General features: G+C 47.0%; 1 protein-coding gene across 3 annotated transcripts in view; it reads left to right on the top strand.

Moving 5' to 3' along the window:
• RBL2 (RB transcriptional corepressor like 2) overlaps positions 1-23444 on the top strand; it is a 367306-nt gene that overhangs the window by 261007 nt on the left and 82855 nt on the right. For all 3 annotated transcript variants that reach the window (XM_063945306.1, XM_063945305.1, XM_063945307.1), the window contains one exon: positions 12085-12249. In XM_063945306.1, the coding sequence (XP_063801376.1) occupies positions 12085-12249 (165 nt within the window). The remainder of the gene's footprint in view (positions 1-12084; positions 12250-23444) is intronic.

Raw genomic sequence — 23444 nt, 5'->3', positions numbered from 1 at the left:
AGAGGCTACCATATTCCCCAGAAGGCGAATGCATAGATGCACCGATATCCGGGTTGACTTCAGGACATCCTGAACCATCGACTGGATTACCAATGCCTTTTCCAACAGAAGGAACACCTTCTGCGACTCGGTGTCCAGTATCATCCCCAGGAATGGAAGCCTAGGTGAGATTTTGGAACGTTCAGAATCCACCCGTTACCCTGGAGTAGTCGAGGTTGAGAGGGCAATGCTGTCCAACAACCTCTCCCTGGATGGCGCCTTTATCAGAAGATCGTCCAGGTACGGAATTATGTTCACCTCTGCCATCACCTTGGTGAACACCCACGGTGCCGTGGAGTGACCAAATGGCAGGGCCTGGAACTGGTAGGGACAGTCCTGCAGAGCAAACCGTAGATAAGCCTGATGAGGCGGCCAAATCAGAATGTGAAGGTACGCGTCCTTGATAGCCAATGACACTAGGAATTCCCCTTCCTCCAGACCTGAGATTACCGCTCTCAGAGACTCCATCTTGAATTTGAACACTCGTAAGTACGGGATCAACGACTTGAGATTCAGAATCGGTCTTACCGAACCATCCGGTTTCGGTACTACAAACAAGTTAGAAAAGTACCCCTTGTTTTGCAGATGAGGTGTAACTGGAACAATGACCTGAGTCTGTATCAGTTTTTGAATGGCGTCCTTTAAAATTATACTTGCCTCTTTCGAAACTGGTACGCCTGTTTTGAAGAATCTGCGAGGTGTGAGCTCCTGGAACTTTAGTCTTTAGCCTTGGGAAATAAGATCTATGACCCAGGTATCCAGGCACGAACTTGTCCAGATGTGACTGAAGAATTTTAGCCAGGCTGCCAGTCTTCCAGGCGTCGCGGTCCACCGTCATGCTGAAGGTTTTGAGGAAGCAGACCTTGAGCCCTGTTCCTGTGAACCAGCAAATTGAAAGCTGAGTAGGCCTTCCTGGCTGGGGGAGCTGTGGAAGGAAGATATGTGGACTAACCCGCAGTAGCTTTGGAGATCCATTTATCCAGTTCATCTCCAAATAAGGCCTTCCACTCCTTTCCTCTAGTCCGCATCAGCAGTCCACTGGTGTAACCATAAGCCCCTGCGTGCTAACGCTACCATAGCAGTGGTGTGTGCATTAAGCAAGCCTATTTCTTTATGGCTTCCACCATAAAGTTTGCAGAGTCCTGTATATGTTGCAGGAGTAAAACAATCTCCCCCATAGATAAGGAATCTAACCCTTCAGTTAGGTTACTTGACCATTTAGCAATGGGTTTAGTGATCCACGCACATGCTATAGTGCGTCTCTGGGCCACCCCAGCAGCTGTGTACAAGGATTTGAGTGTGGTCTCAATTCTACGATCAGCCGGGTCTTTCAGGAAGGCTGAACCATGGACAGGCAACACTATTTTCCGTGACAGCCTGGATACTGATGCATCCACTATCGGTGGATTTTCCCATTTATTCTTATCCTCAGGAGGAAAAGGAAAGGATGAGAGTAACCTCTTAGGGATTTGAAATTTTCTATCAGGATTAACCCACGATTCTTCAAACAGTGTATTCTGCTCCTTTGACACAGGAAAAGTGATTTAGCATTTCTTTTTTACATTAAAATAAGATTCTTCACACTCCTCTGTCACCTTATCAGGAATTTGCAGAACGTCTTTGATAACTTCTATGAGAGCCTCTATTCCCTGTGACAGAGCAGCATTCCCCCCCCCCCCCTTCCCCTCTGAGTCCACCTCACCCTCCTCCATGTCTGACCCTTCATCATCAGGATATGGGCCAGAGTACATTTTTGCTGACAAATAGTAGGGGTCTGAGATGCTGTTCATAAACTCATCCACAGACTGTATTAAGTATTGCGTCTCTTTCTCATTGCGGGACAATTTAGAAGAATTATTGGAAATAATTCCTTTAATGGAATCCAGCCATGCTGGTTCAGCCCGGCTAGCCTGGGAATGTGCACTACACTGAGTACACAATAGTGAACCCCCTGGGAAAGAGGAACACTGACGTACATATTGTAAATGTGATAGCACACACACACACACACGAAAAGGTTAAAAACACATTTAACCCACAAAGAGCCTTCCAGGGAGACAGAGATATTATGGAGCCAGCACACAGCGCCCTTATCACTAATGCCAAGCTTAGCTGGGTCACAGACTAAGTACCCAGATTGGGGACTTAGTACACTAATAGTCACTCCACCCCCCCTTCTATGACCCCCTGGTACCGCTGAGGTAATCTGGAGTCACTCCGGAGGAACTGCGCGTCCCTGTCAGTCAGCGTCTGTGTCCACTGCAGAGGGAAACTGGCGCTGGTGAGCTGCTGGATCCGCTCATAGTGAAGCCCCGCCCCCTCTATGGCACGCGGTCTTCCCACTTTTTTTATACTGGCTGAGGTAATGTAGTGCTTAAAATGGAGTCAGATCCATTTTTAAAGTTTGTGTTTGCCAGTGTGGGTACTGTGTACAGTGTACTGAGACTCAGTTCGCCCCCTCAGAAGCTGTGCGTCTGCACTGTGTACTGAGTCTGAAGACGCAGTCCGCCCCGGTTAAAAGCCGCGCGTCTCCATACCCTCATGCCTTCATAATGGGCGGCGACCCACTAACCGGGACGCCAACTTAGTACTCACCACTCCAACCCCCCCACCCCCCAAGTCCCACGAAGCATGCAGGTTGTAACAAACAGATAAAATAAATGCAGAAATCTCTTCAGGAGCTTCCATAAGCGTGACCGGCACCTCCGGGCACATTTTCTAAACTGAGTCTGGTAGGAGGGGCATAGAGGGAGGAGCCAGCGCACACTATCAAATTCTTTAAGTGCCCATGGCTGCTAGTGGACCCGTCTATACCCCATGGTACTAAATAGATTCTTAGTATCCTCTAGGACGTAAGAGAAATATAGTAATAATAAAACAGCACCCCCATATACTGTACCTGTCCAACATTTTTTTTACCCATTATTGTGTACTTTGCAGAATTTACCCCAATAATGACATGTAATTATTGGCCCAATTCATCTAATTAAAAAAAGGAGATTTATGGTAAGAACTTAACTTTGTTAAATCTCTTTCTGCGAGGTACACTGGGTTCCACAGAGAGAACATTGGGGTGTAGAGTTGGATCTTGATCCGAGGCACCAACAGGCTAAAAGCTTTGACTGTTCCCAGGATGCATAGCGCCGCCACCTCTATAACCCCGCCTCCATGCACAGGAGCTCAGTTTTGTTAACCAATCCAATGCAGTAGAGGGTAAAAGAGACAACAACCATTAGTAGCCACATACACCACATTCTCACGACAGGAGAAGGTATCAGTGGCTAATGCCATACAAACCCAAAGAAGCTAAGTGCGTCAGGGTGGGCGCACTGTGGAACCCAGTGTACCTCGCAGAAAAAGGTTTAACAAAGGTAAGTTCTTACCATAACTCTCCTTTTCTGCAGCGGAGTACACTTGGGTTCCACAGGAATAACATCAGGGATGTCCTAAACCAATTCCTCATGGGAGGGGATGCACTCCTGGGAGGCGGAAGTATCGAAGGCATAGAACCTTATGAAAGTGTTCATTGAGGACCACGTAGCCACCTTGCACAATTGTTCAAGGGTCGCACCGCGATGGGCCGCCCAAGAAGGTCCAACAGACAGAGTAGAATTGGCTTTGATGGCAGCAGGAGCTGGAAGGCCAGCCTGTACATAAGCATGTGCAATCACCATTCTAGTCCATCTGGCCAGGGTCTGCTTATTAGCAGGCCAGCCACATTTATGAAAACGAAAAAGTACAAAAAGAGAATCAGATCTCTTAAGGGAAGTAGTTCTCTTCACATAAATACGGAGAGCCCGTACCACATCCAAAGATCGCTCTTTGGAGGACAAACCTGGAGAGGTAAAGGCCGGAACCACATTCTCTTGGTTAAGGTGGAACGATGACACCACCTTAGGTAGATAACCAGGGCGAGTTCTAAGAACCGCCCGGTCACGGTGAAGAATCAGAAAAGGTGACCGACAGGACAAGGCACCCAAGTCGTAAACCCGTCTAGCAGAGGCAATAGCCAGCAGAAACAAGGCCTTCAGAGTAAGCCACTTAAGGTCCACAAACTCAAGATGTTCAAACGGAGACTCTTGTAAGGCATCCAGAACAACCGACAAATCTCAAGGAGCCACAGGCGGGACATAGGGAGGTTGAATCCGTAAAACACCAAGTCAATGTATGAACATCAGGCAGAGTCGCAGTTTTTCTCTGAAACCATATTGACAAGGCGGAAATATGCACCTTTAGGGAGGCCAGACGAAGACCTAAGTCCAGGCCCTGTTGCAGGAAGGCCAAAAGTTTGGCAGTACTGAACTTGTATATGTCATAATCATTAGTCGCACACCAGGCGAAGTAAGAATTCCAGACCCTATGGTAAATTCGAGCAGACGCCGGCTTACGTGCCTTCAACATAGTTTGAATGACCGCCTCAGAAAACCCTTTGGCCCTCAGGACGAAAGCTTCAAGAGTCACGCCGTCAAAGCCAGTCGGGCCAAATCCTGGTAGACACAAGGACCCTGAACGAGGAGGTCCGGGCACTGCGGAAGTAGAAGAGGACGCTCTAATGAGAGACCCTGCAGGTCTGAGAACCAATGCCGTCTGGGCAACGCTGGAGCGATTAGAAGTAGTATTCCTCCTTTTCTTGCTTGAACGTCCTTATCACCCTGGGCAGAAGTGACACCGGAGGGAACACATACGGCAGCCGAAAGTTCCATGGAATTGCCCACGAACGCTGCTTGAGGATCCCTTGTCCTTGATCTGAAGACCGGAACTTTGTGTTTGTGTCGAGACGCCATCAGGTCTACATCTGGTAGGCCCCACTTGTCCACTAGGAGTTGAAAGACTTCCGGATGAAGACTCCACTCTCCGGCGTGAACGTGCTGACGACTGAGGAAGTCTGCTTCCCAGTTGAGGACTCCTGGAATGAACACTGCCGATATGGCTGGCAGATGGCGTTCCGCCCAATGAAGAATCTTTGACACTTCCATCATTGCCATGCGGCTTCGAGTGCAGCCCTGATGATTTATGTACGCCACCGTGGTGGCGTTGTCTGACTGTACTTGAACAGCCCTGTACTGTACCAGAGGCAGGGCTAGTGTCAACGTATTGAAAACCGCCCGCAATTCCAGAATGTTTATAGGGAGGAGAGATTCCTTCCTGGTCCACCGACCTTGAAGAGAGTGTTGCTCCAATACTGCGCCCCAACCCCGCAGACTGGCATCCGTTGTTAAAAGGACCCAGTTGGAGATCCAGAAGGGACGACCCCTGCTCAGTTGCTGGTCCTGTAGCCACCGGGCGCAAGTGACAAGCGGACCTCCGGAGTCAAAGAGATCATTTGAGTTCTGATCCGGTGAGGTAGGCCATCCCACTTGGAGAGTATTAACCTCTGCAGAGGGCGTGAATGAAATTGAGCGTACTCTACCATGTCGAAAGCCGACACCATGAGGCCTAGTACTTGCATCGCCGAGTGTATCGACACACGTGGGCGAGAGAGGAAGCATCTTATCTTGTCCTAAAGTTTCAGGACCTTCTCCTGAGACAAAAACAACCGCCGGTTGTGGGTGTCCAATAGCGCTCCCAGGTGCACCATGCTCTGAGCAGGGACCAGGGAAGACTTCTTCCACTTCATGAGCCACCCATGGGCTTGCAGGAATTGGACCGTTAGTTCCAGATGACGAAGGAGAACCTCTGGAGAGTTCGCCATGATCAACAAGTCGTCCAGATACGGCAGGATCCTGATACCCTGACGGCGGAGTTGAGCCGTTATGACCGCCATGACCTTGATGAAGATCCTTGGCGCTGCGGTCAGACCAAAAGGTAAGGCCTGGAATTGAAAATGTAGGTTGCCAATAGCAAACCGCAGGTATTGCTGATGCGACACTGCAATAGGTATATGCAGGTAAGCATCCTGAATGTCCAGGGATACCATATAGTCCTTGGGCTCCAAAGCCAGAACAATAGAGCGAAGAGTTTCCATACGGAATTTTGAAACTCTCAAAAATTTGTTCAAAGACGTGAGGTTGAGAATGGGTCGGGAAGATCCATTCGGCTTCGGAACTAGGAACAGCGTTGAATAGTACCCCCTGCCTCTCTGAGTTAGAGGCACCGGCACTATCACTCCTGTGTCCAGGAGGGATTGTACCACCAGATGAAGAGTTTTTGCTTTTACTAGGTCCAAAGGGACGTTTGTTGAGCAAAACTGGTCGAGGGGGACGTTTCTTGAAAGAGATGGCGTATCCGTGAGCGACTTCCCTTACCCAGGCATCTGAAGTGGTCTGTAACCATACCTGAGCAAACCGTAGAAGTCGGCCTCCCACCCTGGGATCCCCCAGAGGGAGGCCCACCCCGTCATGCAGCAGGCTTGTCTGTTTTGGAAGCAGGCTGATGGGCAGCCCAGGCACATTTAGGTTTGGGCTTAGTGGATTTGGAAGTGCGAGCCTGTTTCGGGTATGCCTGACCCTTTGCTTTACCTGGAGGTCGAAAGGAAAAAAAAGAAAGTACTCTTAGCCTTCGGAGCCGAAGGAGTAGTACTAGGTAGACATGCAGTCTTAGCAGATGCTAAGTCAGCAACAATCTTATTGAGGTCTTCCCCAAAAAGAATGTTTCCCTTTAAAATGGATCACCTCCAAGGTCTTTTTAGAGTCCAGATCTACAGACCAGGTCCGCAACCAGAGGATCCGGCGAGCCAGAATAGACGTAGTAGACGCTTCGGCTGCCAGGATAACTGCATCAGATGCTGCCTCCTGTATATAATGAGAGGCTGTAATAATGTATGAAAGACACTGTCTAGCATTATCAGGAAAATTAGATGGTAGTACCGCTTCAAATTCCTGAACCCAGGCCTCTATGGCTTTAGCAGCCCAAGAGGCCGCAATAGTAGGCCTATGCACCGCTCCAGCAAGAGTGTAAATAGATTTCAAGCAACCCTCCACTCGTTTATACGTCGGTTCCTTCAAAAAGGTGACGGTACTGACAGGCAGAGCAGATGACACCACCAGACGCGCGACTTGTGAGTCCACCGGCAATTTTTACTTAACTCTGCAGCGAGAGGTTAACGAGCTAGCATCTTCTTTTCCTGGATATTCCCTGGATTCCTGACGTATGTCAACTAAGTGGTCAGAATGAGGTAAAACTAATTTAGTAACCTTCTGACGCTTAAACTTATCTGGTTTCTTAGAGGTAGCTTCGTCATCATCATCAATCTTCGTCATCATCATCAATTTGAAGAATCAGCCTGATAGCCTCCAAAAGGTCAGGAACATCCACCTGTGTAGTAGACTCCCCATCAGAAGCATCTGCATCAGTGTCTGAGGGGTCAGTATATGCGCCATCTTTATCAGATGAAGTATCTGAAACATGAGTGGATTGTGAGGAAGTTATGGCCTGTTTTGACGACCCCTTGGTCTTAGGCGGGTTAGGATTTTGCTTGGCCAAAGACTGATTTAATTGCTGTAACTGAGAGGACAGAGTATCTGCCCATGGCGGATTAACCGCAGGGACAATATGTGGCTGTAATGGCACAGGAGGTCCCATAGGGGGCGCAAGTCTAGTTACAAGCGTAGTCAGTAAATTAGAAAATGTAGCCCATGGCGGGTCATGATTTGCCCCCGTTGCTGTGGACTGATTAAGTGGTATAAAAACCCCTGTACCTGAACCCTCAGCTGCAATAGTTTCCTCAGAGACATCTATGGCATTAGCACTGCAGGATGCAGGATTAGCCATAGGATTATCACCCTGTGTAGCTGACATGATATGAAAGCGTAACTGTAGGGCGAAATAGTACAATATAAGCAGACAAAATACCTTACAAAAATCCCCCTGTATAGTGTGACTGCAAGCAGAGTATACACGGAGAATTTAAGAGGTATATAGTGACTGTAAAACACAGAGAAAAATACCAAAGGAGTATATCCTTTGAAACACTATATTATATGAAAACCATGAAGCACTTAGCCCCCCTCATGGTACAGAATATAGGGATAGCAGTATATGTGAGATACACGGAATGGAAATCACACAGCAGCTATTGGCACACACACAGTCACATGTACAATGCAGAAATTATCACAAATAACTTTAAAACTGCACTGGACTAGCAATACTAAGTAATTGCACTACTAAGTAAAGCTATGTATAAATAGAGATATAACAATGCACAGTAAAGACTGGATGTATATCACAGGGTACTTGTACTAAATAACTCTGAATGTATGTACTTGTTCTTAACTAACACTGTCTAAAGACATGTAGAATACTTAAGTGTCCTGTAAATGCACAGCACTGATGATGCAGGCGGCTTTAAAGAGGAGACATTGCCCAGCAGTCCCAAAGTCAGCTCAACATGTTTGTAATGGCGCCCAAATGCTGACAGGGAGTGAGGGAGGCAGAGAGAAGCAGCTCCAGGGCGGGAACATTAGCAGTAAATGGCGGCTGGGTGAGGGGCTACAGGTCTGAGCCTTATCCCCTTGCTGGTCTTCACCACCGGGTACTGCGGGCTTTAGTAAAACAGATTATGAGGTAATCCAACCTGTGCCCTTGCCCTGGTGGTCTAGTGGGGTCCCTGTACGGCCACAGTGTCCATGCCAGCGCGTGCGGTACGTCTCCTAAAGACCACGCTGGAATGCGATTTCCAGCGGGTCCCGCCCGGGGGACCCTCTTACCTCTTCCCTTGATGCGGCCAATTTCAATTGCCTAATTAGCGATTAGGTGGGGAGCCCCTGAGGTTCTGAATGAAGTCCTGACATTTTTACTTTATAGTGATGCTTTTTCCTAAGTGTGCACCTGCTGTGAATTTGCAAGAAAAAAAAAAAGCAGCATCTAATTTAATATCAAAAATACTGCAGCTCCTGAAAATATTTTTTGCTTACACACAGCTGTTATTATTCATACCTGCAATAGGAAAGGAAAGTCTGGTGTAGTAGTCTTATTTATAAAGCGCGCGCACACACACATATTCCGCCACCTTTTACAGAGAATATTCAGTCATTCACATCAGTCCGTGCTGCAGTGGAGCGAACAATCCATACTCTCTACCAACTATAACCTATCAGTAATTTTTGGAGTGTTAGAAATCCACAAAAATCTGCATAACCTCAGTGTTCTGAGGAAAGAATGCTTACCACTACACCACCATGCTGAAAATACAGCAAGAATGATGGCGATGCTTCAAATGAACATGTCAGCTGCTGTTTATACAAGGCACTGTTACTTAACTAATAGGAAACCTGTGTGTACATACTTAAATCCATTATGCACATTATATAACAGCCTTAACAATCTGGAGTTAGAGCATCTTCAGACATCAGTGGTTTCCATAATGCTCCTGGTGTTATCCCAATGCAGCTATGCTCTATGAACCTCTTGCATTGGCCATATTAGCCTGTATCTAGCAGAACAATTGTGGAAATCTTTAAAACATGGCGAGAGACAGTTATAAAACCAGTGCAAAAGCACAGTGTGTCGCCAGTAGCAGTCAGTGAGAGATTTTCCTGCATTTTTTTAACTGCATTAGAAAATTGCTCAAGGAAGAAACTCTTACAGCTAACAAGAAATAATGTGAACTGTCAGATTGTGGCACTAACAGAAGCCTCTACATGAGCTAATGCTTTTGTGCATACATTGGCACCAATAATATTACCATCTGGCTCCGAGTTATACAATTGCCGGACATCATTCAAGATATTTTCTGAAAGAGGATTGCATAGATCTTATGACCAGCGAGTGTCAGTGTTTCTACATCTATCTGTGGAAAGAGGTGTAGCCTCTGCAGGTTGTGCAGTGTAACTACACCTCAGTTGAATATTATTAAAGGGACTGTATGGAACCTCAAGCAATAGTTTTAATTGTGAATCATTTTAATCATAAGACTCCAATGAACAATTTTACGGAGCTGTGCCTTTTCATGTTTAAATATTTTCATGACCATGCCACATCTCTAGTGATGTCATACTCCACTACTAATGTCACTACTAGATTATGGGGTCTATTCAATGCATGTTGGAGACAATGCAGTATTTAATTTGCGGCCAAATCCGACAGTTTCTGGCCATTCTCAATAATGTCATTCCGACTTTTTTAAAGTCGGATTGACATTGTCGAAAGCGGGACTAATAGGCCCTACACACTGGCCGATTGTTTGAAAGATATGAACGATCTCGTTCATAAATGAACGAGAACTCGTTCATATCTTTCAGTGTGGAGGCTCCAGCGATGAACGATGCGCGGCCCCGCACTCGTTCATCGCTGGTCCCCTGTCGGCTGTGCATGCAGGCCAATATGGACGATCTCGTCCATATTTGCCTGCACTTCAATGGAGCCGCGTGACGGGGGGAGTGAAGAAACTTCACTCCCCCCGTCACTGCCCCCCACCCCCACCGCCGGGTCGCTCGTCGGCCGTATCCGCCGTCGGGCAGCTCGGCGGCGGATCGGCCAGTGTGTAGGGCCCTTAAAAGCTGTCGGAGTTGGGTGCAAATCTGACAAAACACGTGGATCCACGGCTAATCCGACGATCCAAGTGTTTTCCGACAAGTCAGAATTGCCGGAAAAACGGCTGCCCCATTGAATAGGTCAAATCACGATTCAACCTACAAAAGTCGGAAACTGCAGTCTTTCCAACAAGACAGCAGTTCCGACTATAATCGAATACACCCTTATACCCCAATCTATTGTACAGGGACAGGATTATGATACGTCCGTATGCTTAATAAGAGATGTGAGGGAGACGATAACTTGATTATATAAACCAATGACAATGCTATTGAATGGTGAACTCATCATGCACATTTACCATAACAGCAATAGAAAGGAGGTACAATATGCCAAATACATTATACACCCTGCTACTCTTTGGTCTAACCTCACCACAAAGCTAAGCTATTTGATTCCTTTTTTACATCCTTATGAACGCCTTTTTATTCTTTTGTGCTTTTTAAACTTTTTAAGTATTTTTTACCCTCTGTGCTAAAGTGATACTTCAAAGTTTTTTAAGTAATATATATGGTTTTATGTTACTATGCTCTTTTCTTTTCTTTTTTAAATTTAATAATCTTTTTAATTTTGTTTTTTCTGTATGGGTCTTATATATATCTTTTTATATGAGCTTGTAAGTTTTTACAACCAGTTTTGTACAGTGCGTTCCACTGCAATAAATTTTTTATATCATCATTCTGCTTTTAGCATTTATTCGGCACCTTTGGTCGCTCTCTACCACCTCATCCTTTGTCCACATAACCACTTTCATAGGTAACGGTACCAATACCTATATCTATTTGAGCTAACAAGCTGACACCCTGATATACTAAAGGGAGTGCCAACACATTAAGCAGTCTTTTGCACACTACTTGCAGGGTTCCCATCCTAGTGTTAATATATAAGATACTGCATCCGTGGCGCTGATGTCTTTCCAGTACATTATACACCCATCCATTAAGATTTCTATTGTGTAAATTGAATGGAGAAAAAGAGGATTTAATTTCCTTAAAGTGTGTTCAAAATATAAAAGTTGAGTTTCTCAGGGATAGATACATAATGTCAACATTTACAGTTGAGGGTTGATCGCAAAAGCAAAATCTTTCTTTAATGGGCAAAACCATGTGCACTGCAGGGGAGGGGGGGAGCGCAAATATAACATGTTCAGAGAGAATTAGATTTGGGTGGGGTGTGTTCAAAGTGAAATCTAAATGCAATGTAAAAATAAAGCAGACAGTATTTACTCTGCACAGAAACAAAATAACCCACCCAAATCTAACACACTCTGCACATGTTATATCTGCCCCACCTGCAGTGCACTTTGCTTTTGTGATCAACCCTGAATTAGGCCCTTAGACAGTGGACATGTACGATATTGACTTGCAACAAGTCGACACTCACATAATGATGTCATGTTTACAATATCGACATTTAAGCTAATCCTAACCTTACGATATTTTAACAATGTCGACATAGTGAAAGTTTACCGTTTTCCCTGTAAAGTATGATCTCCGGAACCACAGATGGTTCAGCCTTATAGTAGAGGACATTTATGGTTCCCATTCAAGTATCACCCTTTGTCCTTGGCAGGTGATTGAGCTCCTCATTAAGGCAGAAGATGGCCTCTGTCGAGAGGTGGTAAAACACCTGAACCAGATAGAAGAGCAGATCCTGGAGAGCATGGCGTGGGCACACGACTCCCCATTGTGGGACAAAATTAGGGACAACGATGGCAAAGTTCCACTCTGTGAAGAGGTACAGGAATATTATACATCTCATCTAGTTACTTTTCATGTATTGCACATGTATTTGTGGGCCAGTCACTAACCTAGAAATATTCTGACTTGGTGGAGGCCAGACGCTGGGAAAGTGTTATAGTTGCAGATGGACACAGGGCAGGATAGAGTGGCCATGGAAAAGGGTTCAGATGTAAAAGAAATGCAGATACGTTATTTAGGGTGCACAAGGATGTGGGAGTCAGGAGAGCTGTGTTGTAGGAGGATGAAGGAAAGGCGATTGTAGTAAGAGTTTGAGGACAAAGTGGAATAATTAGAGAACAGTGGAGGTAAAATGAGGTAACAATTGACCATAAACAGTGGGAGAAATGTTTAGCAATTTTGTAAAAGGAATATTATCACCACTTAGAATAATGAAGGTAATCCAGAGGATTGTCAGTGAAGGACCCAGGCAGCAACGTTTACATTGGTTTGGTAGACCGGACATAGGGTCGGTAAATGAAGAAGAAAGAGCAAGCTCAATGGAAATGTCCTAGAAGGTGCAGTAAGGGATAGAGTAGGATCCTTGTCTAACTTTAAGATGTGGGCGGAGGAGAGCCCCATAAAATAAAGCTGCTGGGGGACACAGAGTAAGATGAGAGCCAGAGTTTCAGTTATAGTGAGGAAGTTATTGTTCATAGCATGGAGGCCAGTGTGTTACAGACAACATCGTAGAATGGGATAGAGGGAAGTGGCTGGATGAGGCTGGCAAGATTACAGGAGAAGGGAGATGTGGAGAGAACATGGAGAAGTCAGAAGCTACAGTGAGTTGGGTTCAGATGTAGAGCAGGACATGGATAAGGAATAAAATAACTACAGAAAGCGGACAGGAAACAGTACTAGGAGATTGAAGAACAAAACAAATGGAGAGTATAGTTACAGAGCAACAATAAATTCAGAAAATCTCATAGACAGAGTAAATTCTATAGTAATAGAGACGGTGATGAGTAGATGAAGTATGATATCTTAGAAGTCATACCTGTATCTAGGCTGCATCTTAGATTGCTAGCTGCCCGTAAAATCCAAATTTCCACCTGTCAGGATAGAGAAAAGAAAAATTATTAAAAACTTGAATATCTTCTGATATTTCAATCTTTTGCTCAGAACTGTCAGATCAATGGCTTTAGAGATTATTTGAAGTTGTGAAACCGTTTTGACATAGCATAATGTTAGTAAAACATAAGCGTAAGTAACATTGGATTATTCCAGTCGGTGAAAGCTGGCATGTGTAATGGACAGTACAATGCATTATAATCCGTTACAGCTAGGAGGACTATACTCTCATAATGCCAGACCCCTGTGCAAAATGTTTGTGCCAGTGCTGTACGCTGGTTCCTAGAGCATGACCGTCAGATACTTACTGAGGGCACATAAAGGTGCCAGATTTATTTTTCATCCACTAGGGGTCACTGGAGTACTCTTGGAATATGGACGGTGCGATAGCAGGGGGAGAGACATTTATATGTGTAACCCTCCTCCCCGCTCCATACTCCCAAGTGCCTTAGTGTTTTTTGTGTCTTCGAGTTGGGAGGACACGTTCCTGAAGTCTGCAAGAACTTTTATTTTACTTTTAACTTTTTCTTCCACAGTCCCTTCCCAGCTTACTAAGAAGCGTGTAAGAGAGAGAAGCACCGCTATAGACCTTATCAGCAAATGCTGACTCAGCCATGGCTGCAGGAGCAGGACGGATCTTATAGAGAAGGCCCGTCATTGCCTCCACATCCCGGCAGGTGCGGTGAGTAACAAGCGGACGGTCAGCTCACACTGCAGCCTCTCCGTATGTGTGTATTTCACTATGAGGGAGGGGGTTTACAGGCGCTGCGCCTGACACCCTCTCCCAAGACCCGCTGCTGTGGACGTCCTGGGTGCATGTGCAGGGAGCTCCTGTACACTCTCCAGATATTACTGTAAGTGGATGCGACAGCCAGCTCCTGGGGCCGCCGATCCACTAAGCAGTGCTGCATAACTTTCATGATATGAGCAGCGATCAGACCCTGCTGCCGCCGCTCCACTAATACTGCCGCACCACTAAGACATCCTAACGATCCTGCTGCCGCCGCTTATCTGAGCCTCAGGGCTCTCGGGAGGGTGCACGCGGTGAACAGCACCCGTTGCCGCCGTTACATTGGAGGCTGTTTGGTTGTTTAAAGTAGCGGGGTGGGCAGCACAGGCTGCTGCCCCGCCGTGTGTGAGGGAAGTGGATTCCCAGCGGAGAGCACTCTCTGCCGCTGCTGGGCACCATCACAGCTCCCTAGCACTCAGGCACCCGCTTCTCTGCAGATGGCCGCGGTCAGCTGCTGCTGCTGGCCGCCATCACTGTACCCTGGCTGCGCTGTCCCCCTGTGCCTGCGGCGGTCCGCTGCCGCTGCTCAGCACAGACAAGGCAGATCTCTAGGTCTGCCACTGCTTTCTGGAATGTAGGGGAGGGTTTCACTATGTGCGCATATATTACCGCTCCCCACGAGGCACTGCCCCGCAGCTGCAGTGAGCAGAGACTCGCATCAAGCTGTGTAAATGTGTTAGTCGGCACTCTGCACTGGATAGTGCTGTGCGGGAATATATATATATATTCAGGTCAGCTAGGCTTAAGAGTGTGTCTGCAGAGTGTGTCAAGCAGATTATTCATCCTATTTATTTATTTATATGTATCTGTATGTGTGTATTTGACAGAATTTCTCTTACGTCCTAGAGGATGCTGGGGTACACATTAGTACCGTGGGGTATAGACGGGTCCACCAGGAGCAATTGGCACTTTAAGAGTTTGAGAGTGTGGGCTGGCTCCTCCCTCTATATCCCTCCTACCAGACTCAGTTTAGAAACTGTGCCCGGAGGTGCCGGTCACAGCTAGGGGAGCTCCATAGGAGTTCTTTTAGTTTTATTATTTCGATTAGAGTTTAGGCACAGGGAGGCTGCTGACAACAGCCTCCCTGCTTCGAGGGACTAAGGGGGGGGGAGTAGTGTCCGCCCTGCGGGGTCTGAGCCACTATCTCCACTGACAGGACACTGAGCTCCTGAGGGGATCGAACATTCCCCGCCACAGGGGAACGCTCACCCCAGCAGCATGCCACCACCCCCTTTACAGAGTCAGAAGATCAGTGGCGAGTTAGTCACCGGCCCCCCTGGCAAGCGGGGAGCCGGTGTGAAGATGGCGGCAACAGGGTAGGAAGCGCAGTCCTAACTACGCGCCGGGGCTCAGCGGTACATAGTGCGGCGCTGTAAGGGGAGCCCTGAGCCAGCGCCTACACTGTGCAGAAAGCCTGTCAGGGTCCCAGGATCACTGCCAGCACAATTCCTCAGGCCAATATAATCTACAGAAGAGATATGAAGCAGCGCCATGAAAGAGCAGACCCAGCAGCGTTCAGCGCCATTTTCCTGCCTGCAGAAGAGCTGACAGGGAGAGCTGTCCCTCCAAATCAACTACAACTATCTTGTACTGTATCAGGGGGTTGTAGAAGGGAGGGGGAGGCTGTGTAAAGTTTGTGTAGTCTATAAAGGTACACAGACAGCGCTGGTAGTTTCATTAGTTCTACCTTAAAAAGCGCTGTGTGTGGATTGGCTCCAATCTCTGTGTCTCTCTGTGGCATACTTGGGGGGGGAAACTGTGTCTGACATTTCCCTGTGTGTGTGGGTGTTTAATATCTCACATAGCCATGTCTAGGAACTCTGGGGGTCATTCCGAGTTGATAGCTAGCTGCCGTTCGCAGCGCAGCGATCAGGCAAATAAATCTGCATTTCTGCGCATGCACCGCAATGCGCACGCGCGACATACGGGTACAAAGGCCTTTGTGGTTTTGCACAGGATCTAGCGACCTTTTCATTCGCACTGGCGGCCGCAAGAAGATTGACAGGAAAGGGGTGTTTCTGGGTGTCAACTGACCTTTTTCAGGGAGTGCTTAGAAAAACACAGGCGTGCCAGGGAAAACGCAGGCGTGGCTGGGCGAACGCTGTGCGTGTGTGTGACGTCAAAAGCCAACCCTCCAACATTAGAATCAACGCACACGAAAAGTAAGTTCAGGGCTGGTCTTTTTTTGCACAAAATGTTTTAGCAGGCGCCCTGCTGCACAGGCGTTCGCACTTCTGCAAAGCGAAAATACACTCCCCAATGGGGGGGGGCGACAATGCGTTTGCATGGCTGCTAAAAACTGCTAGCGAGCGATCAACTCGGAATTACCCCCTCTATGTCATATGCTGCAGAAGATGTTTCCTCTCTGGAGGGATCCATTCCATGTACACAGGATTGTAATGTGTGTCTCAGATAGCTAATACTGAGGCTGAAACTCAGGTGTTGGAAATCTATGGCAGTTTGGTCAGGCTCTGTCCTTATTCCTACAAGATCCCCTAGCACAGGCATTCCCAACCACGGTCCTCAAGACACACCAACAGTGCAGGTTTTAGTGATATCCAGGCTTCAGCACAGATGGTTAAATTAAAATAACTGAGGTACTAATTAAGTCACCTGTGTTAAGCCTGGATATCACTAAAACCAGGACTGTTAGTGTGCCTTGAGGACCACGGTTGGGGAACACTGCCCTAGCATGTTACCACAGAGAAGTGTACTGGCCCAAATTACGCAAGATGACACGAGTACCGATTCTGATACTACAGACGGTGATGGGGACGTGCTGAGGGGGGCGGCATCCCTTGCAAAGGGGGTGCAGTTCATAATTGAGGCCATTAGAGATGTGTTAAACATTAATGACACTACAACTGAGCAGGCTTACTTAATTGATAAAAAGAAAACCCTGCTAGCCTTTCCCGCGTCTAAAAAACGCTGTATTAAAAAGTCCTAGGAAAACCCGGAGAAAAAAATTCCACATCCCAAAAAGAGTTCTGGTTGCTTTTCCCTTCCCTGAGGAAGATAGAAAAAAAATGGGGAAACCCACCAATTGTTGACGCATCTGTCTCCAAATTGTCTAAAAGGTGGTTTTACCAGTCCCTGGATCTTCTGCGTTAAAAGAACCGGCTGATTGTGAGATTGACACTACGCTCAAATCCATTTACACTGCTTCAGGAGTGGCGTTAAGGCACACTATTGCCTGTGCATAGATTTCTAAACCCATAGTAAAGTGGTCAGGCACATTACTAGAGGGTTTGGATACAATGGATAAATGTGACATTGAATTGTTTTTACATAACAGACAGGATTCTGCGGGGTTCATGGTGGTATCCATGAAGGACCTGGGTACGCTGACTGCACGGATATCCTCCATGTCGGTATCAGCTCGCAGGGAACTCTGGCTACGCCAATGGTCTGCAGATGCAGAATCCAGGTGAAATGTGGAGAACTTACCCTACACAGGTCAGGCTCTATTTGGGGAAGCGTTGGATGTGTGGATTTCCACGGCAACGGTGTGTAAGTCACCTTTCCTTCTCTCTGCTGCTCCTTCTACGAAGAAACCATTTTCTTCAGCTGTTCTGCAGTCCTTTCGGACCGCTAAAACAAAAAAGCCCAAGCCTTCTACCACTTACTTTAGAGGTGGTCGGGCAAAATCCAAAAAGCCTGCACCCGCAGGCTCCCAGGACAAGAGACCTACTTCTGGTCCATCAAAATCCTCAGCATGACGGGAGACCTCAAAGCCTGGAGGATGGGCTGGAGGGTGTGAGACTCAGACATTTCATGCTCGTCTGGGTGTCGTCCGGCCTGGATCCCTGGGTACAGCATATTGTGTCACAGGGTTACGGACTGGAGTTTCTAGAACTCCCGCCTCACAGATTCTTCAAATCAGGCTTGCCAGCTTTGCTGACAGACAAGGCTATCCTACAGGAAGCCATCGTAAAATTGGAAAAGTCACAGGTCATTGTACCAATGCCACCTCATATGCAAAACAAGGGTTATTATTCAAACCTTTTCGTGGTACCGAAACCGGATGGTTCGGTCAGACCAATTTTGAACTTGAAATCGTTGAACCCTTATCTGAGGGTGTTCAAGTTCAAAATGGAGTCTCTCAGAGCAGTGATTTCATGTCTGGAGGAGGGAGAGTTTCTGGTATCCCTGGATATCAAGGATGCGTACCTCCACATTCCGATTTGGCTGCCTCACAGGCTTATCTCAGATTTGCACTGTTGGACAGTCACTATCAATTCCAGGCACTACCATTCGGCCTCTCCACAGCACCGAGAGTGTTCACCAAGGTGATGGCAGAGATGATGGTTCTCCTCCGCAGACAGGGGGTGAATATAATCCCATATCGGGATGATCTCCTGATAAAGGCATCGTCCAAGGAGAGGTTGTTGCAGTTCATTGTCCTTACGACTCATCTGCTCAGGGAACACGGTTGGATCCTGAATCTTCCTAAATCACTTTGGAGCCGACCAGGAGGTTGTCTTTTCTGGGAATGATCCTCAACACGAAAGTACAGAGGGTTTTTCTTCTGGAAGAGAAAGCGTTGGTGATACAAACAATGGTCTGGGATGTCCTGAAGCCAGCCCGAGTATCGGTTCATCAGTGCATTCACCTTCTGGGGAAGAAGGTGGCCTCTTACGAGGCTCTACAGTATGGAAGGTTTCATGCTCTGCCCTTCCAACTGGATCTCCTTGACAAGTGTTCGGGACCTCATCTACACATGCACCAGAGAATACGTCTGTCGCCAAAGGCCATGATTTCACTCCTCTGGTATCTCCAATTACCTCACCTTCTGGAGGGCCGCAGGTTCGGGATTCAGGACTGGATCCTTCTAACCACGGATGCAAGTCTCCGGGGCTGGGGCGCAGTCACTCAAGGGGATAACTTCCAAGGAAGGTGGTCAAGTCTGGAAGCCGGCCTACCGATAAACATTCTGGAACTAAGAGCCGTCTACAACGTCTTCTCCAAGCGGCCCATCTTCTGAGAAACCGGGTCATTCAAGTGCAGTCGGAAAATGTAATGACAGTGGCTAACATAAACCAACAGGGCGGAACGAAGAGCAGAGCTGCAGTGCCAGAGGTTACAAGAATCATCCTCTGGGTAGAAAAACACACGTTGGCTCTGTCAGCAATCTTCTTTCCGGGAGTAGACAACTGGGAAGCGGACTTCCTCAGCAGACACTATCTCCATCCAGGGGAGTGGGGTCTCCATCCGGAGGTGTTCAGGGAGGTAACAGATCTTTGGGATGTACCTCAAACAGACCTGATGGCCTCTCATCTCAACAAGAAGCTTCGGCGATATTGTTCCAGGTCGAGGGACCCACAAGCCATGATGGTAGATGCCCTAGTGACTCCGTTGGTGTTCCAGTCGGTGTACGTGTTTCCTCCACTTCCACTCATTCCAAGAGTTCTAAAGCTCATAAGGAGAACAAGAGTTCAAGCGATCCTTATTGCTCCAGACTGGCCAAGAAGGACTTGGTACATGGATCTTCTGGAACTACTGCTAGAAGAGCCGAGGCCTCTTCCTCTTCGGCAGGACCTGCTGCAGCAGGGGCCGTTCGCCTATGAAGACTTACCACGGCTACATTTGACGGCATGGAGGTTGAACGCCAGATATTAGCTCGGAAGGACATTCCGAACAAGGTTATTCCTACCCTGATACAGGCTAGGAAAGGAGTAACGTCTAAACATTACCATCGTATTTGGAAAAAATATGTATCTTGGTGTGTGTCCAAGAAGTTTCCTACGGTGGAGTTTCAACTGGGACGGTTCCTCCTCTTCCTGCAAGCAGGTGTGAATATGGGCCTGAGGTTGGGATCCGTGAAGGTCCAGATTTCGGCCTTATCCATTTTTTTTCAGAAACAATTGACTGCCCTCCCTGAGGTTCAGACTTTTTTGAAGCGAGTTCTGCACATCCAACCTCCCTTTGTGCCACCTACGGCGCCCTGGGATCTTAACGTGGTGTTGCAGTTCCTCCAATCGGATTGGTTTGAGCCTCTACAGGAGGTTGAGGTCAAGTTTCTCACGTGGAAGGCTGTCACTTTGTTGGCCTTAGCTTCTGCTAGATGTGTGTTGGAGTTGGGGGCGTTATCCTGTAAAAGCCCTTACTTGATCTTCCATAAAGATAGAGCTGAGCTCCGGACACGTCAGCAGTTCCTTCCGAAAGTTGTGTCGGCTTTTCATATCAACCAACCTATTGTGGTGCCAGTTGCGACTGACTCCTCAATTTCATCAAAGTCCCTAGATGTTGTAAGGGCTCTGAAAATCTATGTGAAGAGTACTGCTCGTCACAGAAAATCGGACTCTTTTTGTCCTGTATGATCCCAAGAAAATTGGGTGTCCTGCTTCTAAGCAGATGATCTCTCGCTGGATCAGGTTCTCTATCCAGCATGCGTATTCTACGGCAGGCTTGCCGTGTCCTACGTCTGTTAAGGCCCACTCTACTCGTAAGGTTGGTTCTTCCTGGGTGGCTGCCTGGGATGTCTCAGCTTTACAACTCTGCCGAGCGGCTACTTGGTCTGGGTCGAACACGTTTGCAAAGTTCTAAATGTTCGATACTTTGGCCTCTGAGGACCTAAAGTTTGGTCAATCAGTTCTGCAGGAGCCTCCGCACTCTCCCTCCCGTTCTGGGAGCTTTGGTACATCCCCATGGTACTAATGTGGACCCCAGCATCCTCTAGGACGTAAGAGAAAATAGGATTTTTAATTACCTACCGGTAAATCCTTTTCTCGTAGTCCGTAGAGGATGCTGGGCGCCCGTATAGTGCTTCTTTTCCTACAGTGGTTATCTGGTTCAGTACAACTTTGTTTTTAGTTAAGTACTGCATTGTTACTTGGTAAGTAATGTTTCAGCGGTTGCTGAGTTTCAAGATAGTTAGCTTGGTTTGCCTTGTATGTGTGAGCTAGTATGAATCTCGCCACTATCTGTGTATAATCCTTCTCTCGAAGATGTCTGTCTCCTCGGGCACAGTTTCTAGACTGAGTCTGGCAGGAGGGGCATAGAGGGAGGAGCTAGACCACACTCTCAAACTCTTAAAGTGCCAATGGCTCCTGGTGGAACCATCTATACCCCATGGTACTAATGTGGACCCCAGCATCCTCTACGGACTACAAGAAAAGGATTTACTGGTAGGTAATTAAAATCTGATTTTCTGTACAATTTCCATACTGGGTACGCCATTTTATAATTCCTGTTTCATCCAGGAATTTTATGGCTGTCCTACAACACACGGCCACAGGGAGGGCATGGGTGTTGGTAGAGCTTCTTCAGAAAGTAAACTACTGCACACTATATAGGGTGTGCCACTGGTGCACTCAAGCACGCTTCATTTCTTTATGTATTTATTTTGTTAAAATAACGCTGGGTGTATACATAATTCTGGCACACCATCCGCTTGCTTGCTGGGTCTTGTACATACGGGTCCCAAAAAGGACCTCTGCCTTGATTCTTCTTGAGTGATGATGGCTGGTATCATGGCAGAAGAATGCGAGGCGGCTAAGTTAGGTATACCGTCTGAGCAACCACAGTGCTCAGTCTAGAACTGTCCATGTATAGTTCATTCATCATCTTTTGTCTCATACTCTGTGTTACTATCTGAGGATTCAATGCTAGACCTGAATATTTCAGGAAACAATGAGGTTGTAATAAATCCGGATAGAAGCTTTTCTGTGCAAAGCAATTTCTGTGTTACTATCCTTTCCCAAACTAACTGTGACATTTCGTTACCAGTGGACTCTCTTTAGTTTTAAACAAAGTTCACTATTCCAGTCCTAGCGCCAACAACGCTTTATGACCTTACGCAGCGTCAGCTGAGGGCCCTGCTAAAGGCCATTTATACTGCACGGTTGTTTACACTTGCTTTAGTTGGGGTTTAGGTTAACATTGCGGTAGTTATATAGGCCACACAGCTCAATTTAGGCCCACAACAGGGCCGTTCCTCAGAACACCTTTTACTTCTAAACGATCACATTGCTGAATCACCTGAGTATCTATAGATGGCCAAGTAAGCACTCGTTATTTTTGACAGGCTGATTCGAAAAATAGTGGCGTTACCTTTTGTTGGCGATATGTTATTGGTCCTTATTAGGACAAATTAGGTTCTCAGGCTACTGGGGGCAGTAGACGTGGTAGAGAACGTGCTTTTCAACAAAGCCATTAGCCGTCGTCAAAACACAAAGCCAGCTGCCAAGCCAGTGGCATGGCGGTCTTCCAGCCTAAGTTTCTGCAGATGCAAGATGTGATCGCTGCAGTCAGAGATTGTGGGTCTAAACCACAGGAATTCAGGATTTCACTTTTGGGTTGCGGTAAAACAAAACCATTATCACTCAGGCGCTGCCACTTGGGCTCTCATCAGTGCCTCGGGTATCACAGATGTAATGTCTATGGAAAGTGATGTCTGTGATAATTGCTCATCTCAGACCCATGAGGGTGCTAATAGTTCATACTCAGACAACATACTCAAGACGTTGTCTTAACACATGCTTTCACCTTGCTTTATGGCCGTACAAGGTCCTACTTTAGCACGATTGTACCTGTCAGCAGTAAAAGCAAGGTATTCGTCATCTGGTACTGGTAGTGCTCTAACCACGGCTAGTTTCAGTGCACTTGGTGCATTCGACTATTTGGGAAGATAGTAGCATCTTTCCAGACATTCCTGTTCGGAATATTTCACTCTCACGTCTTTTACAGCTTAATCTGCTCGCACAGTGGTCGGCCTCGCATCAACAAATTCAGCAGAGGGTGTCATTGGGTCCAGAGTATCAATACTCGGATGGTTCACGGCTCCAAATAAAAAAAGGTCACTGCAGGGAAAAGATTCGGAGTCTGGAATTGGATAATTCTGACGACTGACGCAATTCTCAACTGTTGGGAAACTATAATCCAACATGGTCAGCTTCAAGGTCTGTGATCAGATCAGGAAAGATTACTGTCAATGCTTGGAACTCAGGCCTGTTTACAAGGCTCTACACAGGCAGTAAATTGCTTGCGATCTTACGCTGTTCATATTTGGTCAAACAATGCGACTGCAGTCGCATACAATACGTCAATAAACAAAGAAGGACTCGAAGTCCCATGACTACACGAGACGTTTCTCGATTCCTAGATTGAGTCGAGCATCACCAGGTGATATTATCGCCAGTGTTCATTACAGGAGTGGACAACTAGAAAACAGACTCACTCAGTCGTCAGGATTTTCACCAAAAAAAAATGGTCTGTACATCCACATGTGTTCCAGGTCTTAGTCCAGCGGTGGGGTTTCCCACAGGTGGATTTACTGGCATCTCACCAAATTCATCACACACTCACGTAGGTGTTCAAAACAAGGCTGGGGG

The sequence above is a fragment of the Pseudophryne corroboree genome, chromosome 11 (assembly GCF_028390025.1).
Source record: "Pseudophryne corroboree isolate aPseCor3 chromosome 11, aPseCor3.hap2, whole genome shotgun sequence".
NCBI lineage: Eukaryota > Metazoa > Chordata > Amphibia > Anura > Myobatrachidae > Pseudophryne > Pseudophryne corroboree.
This window is presented reverse-complemented; position numbering and strand designations above follow the sequence as displayed.